Source organism: Postia placenta, assembly GCF_002117355.1.
Source record: "Postia placenta MAD-698-R-SB12 unplaced genomic scaffold POSPLAscaffold_1, whole genome shotgun sequence".
Classification (NCBI taxonomy): domain Eukaryota; kingdom Fungi; phylum Basidiomycota; class Agaricomycetes; order Polyporales; family Adustoporiaceae; genus Rhodonia; species Rhodonia placenta.
Genome location: NW_020169832.1, coordinates 877,382 through 888,838, shown reverse-complemented (window position 1 = coordinate 888,838; position 11,457 = coordinate 877,382). Strand labels below are relative to the sequence as shown.

Below are 11,457 nucleotides of genomic sequence, written 5' to 3'. Positions count from 1 at the left end.
CGAATATCCCCTTAGAGACAATACTATTCGTACGCCGGGAGGTACATCACAATCAGATGTTGAGAATCAATTCTAACTGATACCAATTCTCTTCTGCAGGCACAACAATTTGAGCGAGTCTCTGTCGGACTATGGCGCTTTCGCTTTCGATATGAGCGCCATATGGTCACACAAAGGCAACAGCTCACCGATTATTTCTAGGCAGGAGATGCCGCAGGCGCGCCTTGCGCAGCGCGTTTAGCGAGACCATCCGCGACTGTATTGAAACGCCGGGGAACGTGCCAGAAGCCGACTTTGACATGGCGTGCTCCTTCAAGAGCGATTATTTGAGTGTCAAGCTTCTGGAACAGATCCAAGTTGCCTGGCCGTTGCCCAGTGCTCTTGCGCCACCCGTTCTCCTGTTCTCGGTGAGCCATCGATATTTGCGACAACTCCGAGCGCGTACCTTCCAAGCGGGAAACCACTCTGTCATACCTTTCACAACGTACTCCGAGTCTGTCGTGATGACAATGGCAAACGGCTTCTTTGCACCCCTCGGGGTAGTATGGTCATCGAGTCTCTCGGAATTGGCTTCCGAGATTAATCGTAGGCCTTCGATCGCCGCAAGCAGCTCTGCGCGCTGACTGGATCGCGTGGGATATGCGTCGACGGTATCGTCAATGGGTATAGACCATTGATGTAGACCTAGGTCGCCTAGACCTATGGCTACGCCGATGCCCGCGGTAGCCCCTCTCTGGCCGTTGGAGAGGCATGCGCCGTCGGTGTAGACGAGCTGCCAATGGTGGCACCGCTTGCCCGCTTTATAGTCACTGCAACAGACAGCAACAAAGCGTAGACATTCGGAGCAGTGAACGAGAATGTCGTCAGGAAAGTCAAATCTGTCCCGGAGGAATGGGCAGAAGACCATCTTCCGACTGAAGATGCCTTGATCGGTGTCTTCGTTCATATCTCCAGGTCGTACGTCTCGACGATGGCACGAGCTTTGGAAACTGAGTGGCTGCGGCTCGAAAGGAAGCTGACTCGAGGCGTGCAGTCACTGGCACAATATTGTACCCACTGCACGGCACTGGGTACTGTGCGGTACCGGACGCGCCCACGTGATCGCGTCATGCACAATCCACTCCGTTTGGAACTTTGAATGCAACGATTCAAACATTGATAGAGCAATCTATTCGTCTCGTGAAATAGCGCAAGTACATGGTGATGACAACAACAATCTATGAACCGATTAAAACATCATGGGGTCATTGCGCAGGCTCTTGTCCAGCATCGGGCTAGATGCATTTCGTGAGACTCTCCTACTGAGTCTTGTCCTTGTCAACGCGTTCCAGATGTGGTACACGCAATACAGGCTTGATAGCATACTTGCGGTAATCGTCCTTGATGCAGAGAGTGCTGGTCACATTGATAAGGAGCGTAGACAGAATACACGGCATTAGCAGATCATAAAACTCACAAGTCTGGGTAAAAACACGGTGAGATGAATGTTAGACATTGCACTAGGAACACAGCCACTCACATGTGTTGCCAATCAACATGAGGTATGTGCCAGTGGCCTATACACATGTCAGGTTTGTCCAGTTTTGTTTTTGCGGTCGACCAAAACTCACGGTCAGTATATGCCACCAAGAGTGACCTTAGGTTCAATGACGTCATTACCGGACCCATGTGATTAAAGCGAGCGTGACAATACCTTCAAGAAGGAATGCTGCTGGCCAACCCAAGATATGCTTCCAACGCGTAACGACGTCACAGAAAATATTGTCGAGATTCCAGATGAAGAAGCCAAACGCGAAGGTTCCGGCACCTGACAAGAACAGGCGCGTCACGGTCGACTTGACGTCCTTCGGTACTTTCTCTGCGATTTCTGCATTACGCAGCAAGTAGAGAGTCCGGAGTGCGATAATGCCTAAAAGTCCTGCGAAGACTACCTGGTGGTATACCGGATTCCGATTCAAGTAGCTGTATGTTACGTCAGTACGGGAGTAGAGGGATGCACCTTAAATAGACGCGTACTACGACCAAGTGAATAGCACGTTGAAGATCATGAACACGGTCGCAAGTATGACGGCAGGCGAACCCTTGAGGCCAAAGCCCGGCACGGTATCGAATAATATCGCGGTACAGTAGCTCGCTACATAGACCATCGGTAGCTCATCGGCAAGCTGCGCCTCAAAACGAAGGGTGGCATGGAAAATGAAGCTGCCCACTCCGACAAGTGCGAAGCCCTAGGAACGCAAAGGATGGCGTTAGACGAACGGCCGCGAAACAAATGAATAAGGCCATCATACCGTGTAACCTAGGAGATATCGCGGAGGTAAGGACTGTGCGTGTGCTCTATACGCGCCATAGAACGCCAAACTGATGCTGAACAGGTTTGAAAAGGTGTTCGCCGCCTCGGCAATGTACCTCGAGAACTGGTAATTGGCCTAGGACGATCCGTCGATCAGTACCGTTGTAATCAGAGACCCCCCATAGGTTCATTTTACCTCACACCAATCAAGAGTGGCTGTAACGGGGCCCCAGAAATGAGGGAGGGGGATCAGTGTCCCATTACCGGGCGACATACCTGGTAGTAAGAGGAGAGAAAGGTGGCAGTGAACGTACACAGCCAGAAGTTCAAGCAGCACTGCGGTGGCCTGGACGTGCCCAAATTAGCTCCCGACTTGTCCGAAGCCCTCGGAAGCCGCCTCCTCCGGCTTGCACTGCTTACCGTCGTCGGTCGGGATGTGCAATCCATGTACGATGTATAATCTAGCGTATGCTTTATGATAACGGCCTTATAGCTCAGTGGTAGAGCATACGATTGCAGATCGTAGGGTCTCGTGTTCGAACCACGATGAGGCCTTCTTTTTCTCCACTCTTAGCTCACGTTTTGTCCGTGTTTGGCAGGTCACGTATGCTGTTTACCCATCCATTCAGTCATGCTGGGAGCCTTGCTCACGAACACTCATGCGGAGAGCAACAACCTCCATCCTTCGGACTGGTCTTAGGCGACGACGTCTTCACGACTTGGCCATCGATGCTGTGAATCCACCCGTGCAGATCACGACTCTACCAAACAAGATTCGCGTAGCGACTGAGTCAACCCCCGGTCATTTCTCGTCGGTCGGCCTTTACGTCGATGCAGGCTCCCGCTATGAGACACCTTCGGTATCGGGCGTAAGCCATTTTCTTGATAGAATGGCGTTCAAGGTACGCTGGTTTCCGTATTTGCATGCGGTGACTCAACGAGCCGCGTAGACTACCGCATCCCGCTCAGACGAGGAAATGTCGAATGCGATTGACAAGTTGGGCGGCCAGATACTCTGCTCCTCCTCTCGCGAGTCAATCATGTACCAGTCATCACACTTCCACCAGGGCACGCCTCTTGCCATGTCGCTCATCGCGGACACCGTTATCAACGCCGCGTTCTTACCCGAAGAAATTATGGCGCAGCGGGAAGCGGCACGGTACGAAATCCGAGAGGTGACCGCGAAGCCTGAGATGATCCTCCCTGAAGTCCTGCACGAGGTCGCGTATGACAGCAAGACGTTGGGAAACCCCTTGCTCTGTCCGGAGGATCGAATAGACGTTATTGACGAGCCGGTTATGCGGGGATTCATGAAGGAGTTGTATCGCCCCGAACGCATGGTGATTGCGGGGGCGGGCATGCCTCACGATGCACTTGTAGAGCTTGCGGACAAGCACTTCTCATCGCTGAAGTTCACTCCGCCACCGGCAATCCAGCCTCAGGTCAGCTCATCGCGTCCAGTTGCGAATGCGCAAATTCCTTCACAACTTCTCCCCTCATCTTCCCCGTCATTATACAAGTCACTCACTCGTGCAGCATCGTCGTATCTGTACCCGACGTCTTCCATTACTGGCCAGGATCCTGCGCTCCTTGCTACTATGCCACCGGCAGCAGCAACATACACGGGTGGACATCGTTTTATTCACGATCCGTCGTCTGAGTTCAACCATGTCTACCTCGCGTTTGAAGGCGTGGGCATTCATGATGATGACGTCTATGCTTTGGCAACAATGCAGGTCCTGCTGGGAGGTGGAGGCAGCTTTTCTGCAGGTATGCCTACAACTTATTCGATTGGTACTCATCGTTGATCGACTGTCTCAGGCGGTCCGGGCAAGGGCATGTACTCTCGGTTATACACGCACATCCTGAACCACTATCCGCAAATCGACCACTGCGCGTCCTTCCACCACATATACACCGACTCCTCCCTCTTCGGGCTCTTTGCGTCGTTCGTGCCCGCAACCGGCCGACACCAGGGCAACAGCCCCGCGCAGATCATCCCCCACCTAGTGCACCAGCTTAGTCTCCTGCTCTACACGCCGACGAGCAAGGTCGAGCTCTCGCGTGCGAAAAACCAGCTCAAAAGTAGCCTCATGATGGCCCTCGAGAGCCGCGCTGTCGAGGTGGAGGACCTCGGGCGCCAGGTGCTTGTGCACAATCGCAAGGTTCCCGTCACAGAGATGTGCGACAAGATCGACGCAGTCACCCCAGACTCGTTGCGTCTGGTTGCGGCCCGGATATTCAGTCCAGGCTCAGCAAAGAAGGCCACCGTTGTGAGTATGGGTCACGAGGATCTTGGTGACTACCGCTCGGTGTTGCGGAAGTACGGGGTCGGGGGTTACTGATCGAGCACTGTATTACCATGCCGCTATTGTACCAACACCCAGCTAATACAGCATGCGCAAAATTACCATTGCGCTGGTAACTACAGTATGCATGAAGAGAAGTGACATTTTACACCTGTGACAAATGGATAGCAGGATAAGTTACGGAGAGAAAGGTTAGGGCGGTCAGCTCTTGAGTTTCGTGAACGTTGTGTCTCTCCGTGTGCTCATGTAAACTTCAGCGCCGACAGCCGGGCGCATCCATGCCCCTTGCTTAGTTGGATATAAATTTGTGACCTGCCATGAGAGATCAGTTAAGTGACCTATGCGTCGGTACGGCAGGAAGGGATTCACCAAGAACCTCTGCCCTGCCTCGAAATGACCAGCCCTTCCACCTTCAGTATGTGTGATGCGAAGAACGTCCCAGATTGTAATTTGCGCTCGACGAAGAGGCTCGCTCTTGCACCATTGAGAGTCCTTGACGACAATCACCCTGAAGCTCCGTGCATTGCGTGGCGGAAAGTTGATCTGTACCGACCTCAACAACTGTCTCGTAAATTAGTGAAATATATGCGCACCTCTAGCTCTCTCTGAATCTCATCCTGTAAATTCTCCCGAGCCTTCGCCATGTAATCCTCGGCGAATACACTGAGCCAGCCAGCCCCTTCACGAGTTGTATTGACATATTCTTCTGCGAAGCTGCTCGGGTTGTCCAGCAGGTTCATCAAGCGATCTTCAATGTCAGAGGGGGCCAGTGCTGTGCAGGAGTCGTATCAGGGGTCTCACTCAGAACCAGAATCTACGCACCATCGTCGTCGGGAGCCCACCCAAGTCCGGCGCGCTCGTTAAATCTATCTGCGATATGTTTGCATCGGCGCATTCGGTTTTCAAACTCGCTGCGGATCTTGAAGACAGCTACCTCTCTTTGCCTCTGCCGACATCCGTCAGCGGCTGCATACGTGTGCTTGAAAGTAAACATACCGCCCACTGCTCTTCAGCCTGTACTTCTTCTTGCTCATTCAGAGGCCCCACAGTAATCTTCTTTCCATCGCGCTCGATCATCTCGACGAAAGCAATGGGATGAGCCTACGTTGGTATCAGTACATCTCCTACGTACGATGGCATGCCGTCGCCTACCTTGACCACAGTGAGGTCCATGAGAGTTACCAGCCCACCATCAGGCGTAAGACTGTCCAGCGTCGCGATGGGAGGCTGCTTCATGAATCCGAGCTTTGTATGCCAGGGCACCGGATTGGACGAGTTTCCGCTTAGCTGCAGACTCATAGAGTCGTACGCCTCTAGTATCTCTGCAGGCTCCTTGCGCTCGCAAATGACCTATAGAATGTGTATACAATGAGTGAATGCAGGCTATAAGATGCGTTCTATGTGTACCCTTGCATTGGCGACGGCGATCTTGGATCCGACGCGAAGAAGGCCTTTGCGCATGGCACGCTCCAGAGGGGCATCTATAACGGCGCGCAGTCTATACCAGCCATCGCTGACCTCGAGCTCAGGAGTGTTCCTCGCGACGCCATGCTCATCTGGGCCTGTCGGAAGCCAGGCCACCTTGGACACACATAGCACCATAGGGCACATTGGCGGCGCATCTTGGGCAGCAATCAGCCTCAGAGGGGGCCTTGATCCGCTGTTCAATTCCCGTTCGTATCTATACGGCCACGTTAAATGAATTGTAGCAAGGAAAGCGAGGATTGTACCTATATAATAGTTGCTTCATTACTTCGCCCCAGCACCATCTCCTGGTCTCCGGATTGCTCTCCCGTTCTGGCTGGAGACACGCCATACCCGCCAATTTCCACAGGATCATTCTCCAATGATTCTCCACCCATTCCTTCTTGGCTAACGAGCAACCCATCTCGTGAAGCTCCGTGAGAGCCGCATCGGGGCCAAACATTGTGGTAGGAGTCTGGGAGTCGGGTGGTGTCGGTGAGGAAGGCGAACGAAATGAGTAATAGAGAGCAATATCAGGCGTGACTTGGTCCAGCTGGTTCACATTGCTATCAGAAAGTGAGCACTTGGAAATTAGAACACCTAGCAGGGCACATACATGCCCATTGAGTACAATGTCTCGGCGTCATACGACTGTGGTTGAGCCCCACATGTCGCGAGTGTTTTCCTATTAGGCGGTTTTGCTTGTATTGCGCTTGAGGTAAGCACCTTCAAGCCATGCCAAAAATAATAGAACTTACTCAAATCAAAGAACCTTTGTCTCTCTTTCCCTTTGCTGAGACTTTTCGACTGTGCATGCACGGTTGCTTGGCTAATCTTGATGACACCGACAGTCGTTGCTGGTGTTTGACTGGCCTTAGTCTGTGCAAGCTGTTGCCTGCCCAATTCACCGGGCTTCATACCCGGTTTGAAAGGTGTTGTGAAGTTTGGTTTCCCTGGAGTGCCTAATCCCGCACCAAGTCTGCGAGGTGTCAACCCCAGTGCCTTTGCAGGCGATCGAAATGCCGTCAGAGCTGCCGGTGCCGGCGTACCAACGTGCAGAGGTGTGAATGCGGGTGCGGGAATCTTCGACGATGACGCCAGCGGGGTAGAGCGATTGGGATTGAGGGGGGACCCCACATAGCTAGGCGTGCCCGCGGCGCGCTTTGTGGCCACATTCATGAGGGGAGACTTGAAAGCCTTATTCTTGCCGCCGATCGCTGGCTTCATGCCCAACGCACCTGCCCTGCCAAACCCTGTACTTGCGGGAGTAGGGCTATCTGGAGGGTGTGCGGGAGAGTTCTCCACAGCACGTAACGCGGGGCGCGGGGTCTCTGGCGGTTGTACGATACTGGCGCTCTGCGGACGAGTGGTCTCCTCCTCGATCCTAGTCGTATCGGTGAGATCTTCCTCAATCTCTTCTTGCCAGCGCTTCATCTTCAGCGCAGCGAGGGCAAGGGCCTCTTTCGACGGCCTTGTCCAGTCCTGCGCTTTGCTTTTACCAGCGTCAGCCCCTTGTGAAGGCCGAATGAGGTTGATGCCAGAAGTGAATCCGACCAACGCAGTACCAGAATCGAGCTCAAATGCCGAGTCAGACGGGGTTGACGACGGATTTGCGCCGAGAAGCACGCTCCGTCCAGACGTGAAGCCAGGTAGGTCCAGAGTCGTGTTTTCCGCTGAATCAGAAGACCCGCTTGGCGCATCATCGTCTCTCAGCGACTTTGCGGACTGAAATCCGACAGCAATAGGAGACGCAGGTGTCGAGTTAAACCACGTCGCTAGATCCTGCTCAGGTGCGGCATCCGGGGAAGACGAGGGAAGATCGTCTGCCCTGTCGGTGACTTGTTCTTCTTCGAATTGGAGCGCCGAGCCAAACCCAGAAGTTGGTCGCCTGGAAGGAGTTGAGATGCTGATAGCACCTGTAGCGCTTTCGTCTTTGCCGCTGGGTCCCGACGATGAATCGTTGTGCGATATGAAATCAGTAGCGGCATCCGCTCGTGTCATATGTAACGTTGAAGCAGACTGAAATACAGGGAATGTAGGAAGTGAAGCTTTCGGTCCGTTACTTTGAGAGCTATTGCGATGTGGCGAGGAGGAGGGCGCTATAAATGAATCAGTCATTTGTATCACTTCTTCGAGATATATGCGCGCACATAATGATTCCCTTGCATCCGCAACCTCAGAAGAGCGATTTTCATCCTGCACCTCGTCCAGAGCGAATGCAATTGCACGACTCCTCTTTCTCCTTTCTATAGAGGAGAGCGCTTGTGACGGCCTTGGCTCTGGCAACGTGGTTTGAGAGAGCTGTCGGTCCAATATGTCAAACGCTTGCATCTCTTCTTGACTGAGACAGGTCTGTTCGTCGTAAGTAGGAGACGAAAGCCGCATCCGCTTCGGTGATGGGTAGGGTGATGGGGATCCCGATTCTGATAGCATGTGCGCTCGAGACGCGTTGTGGCAGTCAATGAAGGGAGTATATCTCACCTGAACGTGACATTATGTCTCAAAGCTGCGATGCTTGTTTGGTGGTTAGTACTAAGTGGTAGGACACTGTATGCGCGCCTCGGTAACGCGACGTCGAGAGCAAGAGAGGCGTCTAAGTAAACGCGACGCGTCGACATCACGTGAGCGACGCGTTTGTGTGGCAGGATCGTGATTCGAATCGACGATCTCTGGGATTTGAAGTGCTTCTCTTACGCACCGCGCCCTCCCCGACATTGAATTCAATCTCTTCTTGGCATCAGCAGGAGTCTCCCATTTCTGTCATCTTGTACTCATTGCGCGGGCGATTGTCTCAAAGCGGACTTTATGCCAATGAGATGTTCATCGGGCACGACATTCCCAAGGCAATTGTCCTCGTTCGATACAACTGAGGGATGGCCACAAGCCCTTGGATTCGTCCTAGAGAATGACATGTCATACGGTGCTTAGACTTAGAGGTGGAAACTGCATGTAGGCGCATTGTGTCTTGCGATCAGCAGTTGAGCCATGATGAGTCTCGGCGATGTGCTGCCCTACAATGTGCAGAATCACGACAGGAGCTCATTATCATTGTAAGCGACCGTCGTATGCAGCAGATGAACACATCCTGTCTATGTCCTGGTATTCGTAGCATTGACATTGACATCATCGACTTATATAGTATACTACATCATACAAGGTACTTGACTATTTCGCGTAAAACATTGTACGAACCGCATGCCTCAGTAAAGCCAGTGAACATGAGACGTTCGTGGCCACCATGAGCCACGATAGAGAACGCTGCCATCAAAGTGTGGCCTGGAGTGATCGACGAGAGTATTTGCCCACCCCACGTCGATCAAAGTCGTTGAACAAGCTTGAACAACGTCAAAGCGCCGTGCGCGGGAGCCCCACATACTCGCCCTCGACGAATACAAAGACCATTTGGGCGTTCAGGACTCTCTTCTGTTGCGTCCCAACAGCCTCCGCCGCCCACGCAGACTCCTCCTTCATGACTCAGAATTCTGCCATGAACGGCGCACAACCCACAAGGCATGGAAGACCTGCTCCGGCAGGTGCTACGCCCCCTGCTCCCGCTGCCGCTCCCCCAGCACCGCCGACCCACCCACACGCACAGACCACCAACCGCCAGCCGAATGGCACAGCAGTCAATGGCGCACATCCCTCTACGCAGAAGGGCAAGAAGAAGGCCGCCGATCCACCGCCGGTGGATCCATCACAGATGTACGAGACACTGAAGAACCGTATTGCAGCATTGGAGGAGGAAGAGGTCCATGAGGAAGAGGAGGAGAAAAGGTTTGGTGAGTCGTCAACCACCGCGTTTGTCACGGAGGCCAATGCAGAGTCTAGCGGAGGAAGCGCAGAGCTCCGTCTCGGGGATGGGGGAAAACGCCATTCATGCAAAGTACATTGAACTCGTACGTCTCGGCACTCTCTCTTTCAGAAGCTATATAGTGCTGACAAACACTAGTTCGCAGAATTGAAGCGGCTAGAACGAGATCACGCCAAAGAGAAGCAGAAACTAGCGAAAGACAAGGATGCAGGTCTGTCGCGCATTATCACGCTCACAGCGGCGCCCTTATCCTGTCCTTCACGCGAAGCAAAGAGTCAGTTGACGAAGGCCAACCAGACCAAGACCAAGATGGAGAATCTGGCCCGCGAACTGCAGAAGGTGAACCCTCACGCATGGCCTGCATGTTCGCGTTCGCGTTTAACCATCCCCACAGGATAACAAGAGACTACGGGTAGGTCCCTTCGACCGGGGCGGCCGGGGGTGTTCTTACATGTCTCACGGCACGCGCACAGGAAGACAGCAAGAGGCTCGCGACGTGCGTCGAAGAGGCCCAGGAGGAGATTAAGCAGATGAAGAACGACATGGCAAAACGCGCGGAGCGGGCGAAGACACAGGAAAGCAAGTACCGCGAGACGCCAGACATCGTCGTGCGTGTGCTGTGCAAGTACCGCGCGGAGCTGTACTTCAAGATCTCGCGGAAGACGAAGCTTTCGCGGCTGTTCAACGCGTGGACAGAGCGCATGGAATCGGGGCCCAAGAAGGGCGACGGCAAGGGCACTCCGCAGCCGAATGGCACGGCCCTTTCCACCACTCCGAACAGCACCTCGGGTGCTTCCTCGTCCTCGAGCTCTATGCAGTTCATCTTCACACATGGAGGCAGGAGCCTGGATACGGACCAGACGCCGGAGGAAGCAGGCATCGAAGAGGGGGACGTCATCCTCGCTGTCGAAATCATGGACCTGACAGAAGGGCCGGGTACCGAGGAGGTCGTCAGTACCGTCACGCTTTCTTTGGTTGAGCCGCATCATACAACTCGCATTATAGGATGAGCCGGAGCCTCGTCGACAGAAGCTGAAGAAAGAGTGGGTCGAGAATCCCCGAGAGTAAGCCATTGTTACATATACGTTGAGCGCGTCGTTCATCCGGTGGCCCAGAGCGAAGAAGACGGTGGAGGAGATCTTCGACGGGGTGTGAGTGTCTCCATCCTATTTTCAGAGGTCCGTTGCCGATTTGGAACCGTTACAGAGTGCGGGAACGCCTGAAGGAGGTCTTACGGCAGTACGAACTCCGGGAGAGGCACTTCGAGTGTGTCATCCGCTCCAAGGAGTTGGAGGTGTTACTGTCCCGGGCGCGAGCAGCGGAACAGAAGCAGGTGGCAGAGGGGGAGAAGTCTAGGGCAGACAAGCTCGAAGAAGAGGTATGGTGGCCTTCATGTCCGTAATGACTGCGCACCGATATTCACCCTCACGTACTGCAGACCAAACAGCTCCGCACAGAGCTGGAGGAGGTAACAGAACAACAATCGTTTCTGGTCAACAAGCTGTTGGCCTGTTGTCATGATGTGAGGACACAATGTCGCGTGTTTGGTACTACCTCTGACAACTGTTGCAGTCGAGCGA

At 53.6% G+C, this 11,457-nt stretch overlaps 4 protein-coding genes and 1 non-coding gene across 5 annotated transcripts; 3 read left to right on the top strand and 2 right to left on the bottom strand.

Annotated features, from left to right (window-relative positions):
• Window positions 1-1,136: 1,136 nt before the first annotated feature.
• Window positions 1,137-2,632, bottom strand: POSPLADRAFT_1037856 (hypothetical protein). The gene is made up of 8 exons (XM_024477282.1): window positions 2,490-2,632; window positions 2,292-2,429; window positions 2,017-2,228; window positions 1,694-1,962; window positions 1,611-1,636; window positions 1,520-1,556; window positions 1,457-1,460; window positions 1,137-1,395 (listed from the first exon to the last, which is right to left on the bottom strand). Exons 1-8 carry the CDS (start codon window positions 2,565-2,567, stop codon window positions 1,299-1,301), a joined length of 861 nt encoding a protein of 286 aa, XP_024343882.1. The 5' UTR covers window positions 2,568-2,632; the 3' UTR covers window positions 1,137-1,298.
• Window positions 2,633-2,776: 144 nt separating this feature from the next.
• POSPLADRAFT_t17 lies at window positions 2,777-2,848 on the top strand. The gene has a single exon. It is a non-coding gene; the product is annotated as a tRNA-Cys (tRNA).
• Window positions 2,849-2,947: 99 nt separating this feature from the next.
• POSPLADRAFT_1164353 (hypothetical protein) lies at window positions 2,948-4,723 on the top strand. The gene is made up of 3 exons (XM_024487817.1): window positions 2,948-3,195; window positions 3,244-4,063; window positions 4,115-4,723. The coding sequence occupies exons 1-3, from the start codon at window positions 2,953-2,955 to the stop codon at window positions 4,636-4,638; spliced, it is 1,587 nt and encodes a 528-aa protein (XP_024343881.1). The 5' UTR covers window positions 2,948-2,952; the 3' UTR covers window positions 4,639-4,723.
• A 433-nt stretch (window positions 4,724-5,156) lies between these two features.
• Window positions 5,157-8,560, bottom strand: POSPLADRAFT_1042358 (hypothetical protein; the record flags this gene model as incomplete). Its single annotated transcript, XM_024478088.1, has 9 exons — window positions 5,157-5,374; window positions 5,425-5,548; window positions 5,599-5,703; window positions 5,755-5,952; window positions 6,010-6,283; window positions 6,333-6,632; window positions 6,683-8,165; window positions 8,217-8,489; window positions 8,548-8,560. The coding sequence occupies 9 exons, from the start codon at window positions 8,558-8,560 to the stop codon at window positions 5,157-5,159; spliced, it is 2,988 nt and encodes a 995-aa protein (XP_024343880.1).
• Window positions 8,561-9,304: 744 nt separating this feature from the next.
• On the top strand, window positions 9,305-11,279 carry POSPLADRAFT_1127345 (hypothetical protein; the record flags this gene model as incomplete). Its single annotated transcript, XM_024483614.1, has 6 exons — window positions 9,305-9,845; window positions 10,023-10,088; window positions 10,478-10,827; window positions 10,883-10,941; window positions 10,993-11,028; window positions 11,054-11,279. The coding sequence occupies 6 exons, from the start codon at window positions 9,305-9,307 to the stop codon at window positions 11,277-11,279; spliced, it is 1,278 nt and encodes a 425-aa protein (XP_024343879.1).
• Window positions 11,280-11,457: the final 178 nt, after the last annotated feature.

Excerpts from the sequence above, each read along its gene's own strand:
- POSPLADRAFT_1164353 (XM_024487817.1), top strand. The coding sequence starts at position 2,953 with ATGCGGAGAGCAACAACCTCCATCCTTCGGACTGGTCTTAGGCGACGA. Across the intron at positions 3,196-3,243 it reads TTGATAGAATGGCGTTCAAG|ACTACCGCATCCCGCTCAGA; the intron begins GTACGCTGGTTT and ends CGAGCCGCGTAG. Across the intron at positions 4,064-4,114 it reads TGGAGGCAGCTTTTCTGCAG|GCGGTCCGGGCAAGGGCATG; the intron begins GTATGCCTACAA and ends CGACTGTCTCAG.
- POSPLADRAFT_1037856 (XM_024477282.1), bottom strand. The coding sequence starts at position 2,567 with ATGTCGCCCGGTAATGGGACACTGATCCCCCTCCCTCATTTCTGGGGC. Across the intron at positions 2,430-2,489 it reads CCACTCTTGATTGGTGTGAG|GCCAATTACCAGTTCTCGAG; the intron begins GTAAAATGAACC and ends GGATCGTCCTAG. Across the intron at positions 1,637-1,693 it reads AGCAGCATTCCTTCTTGAAG|GTCACTCTTGGTGGCATATA; the intron begins GTATTGTCACGC and ends ATTGAACCTAAG.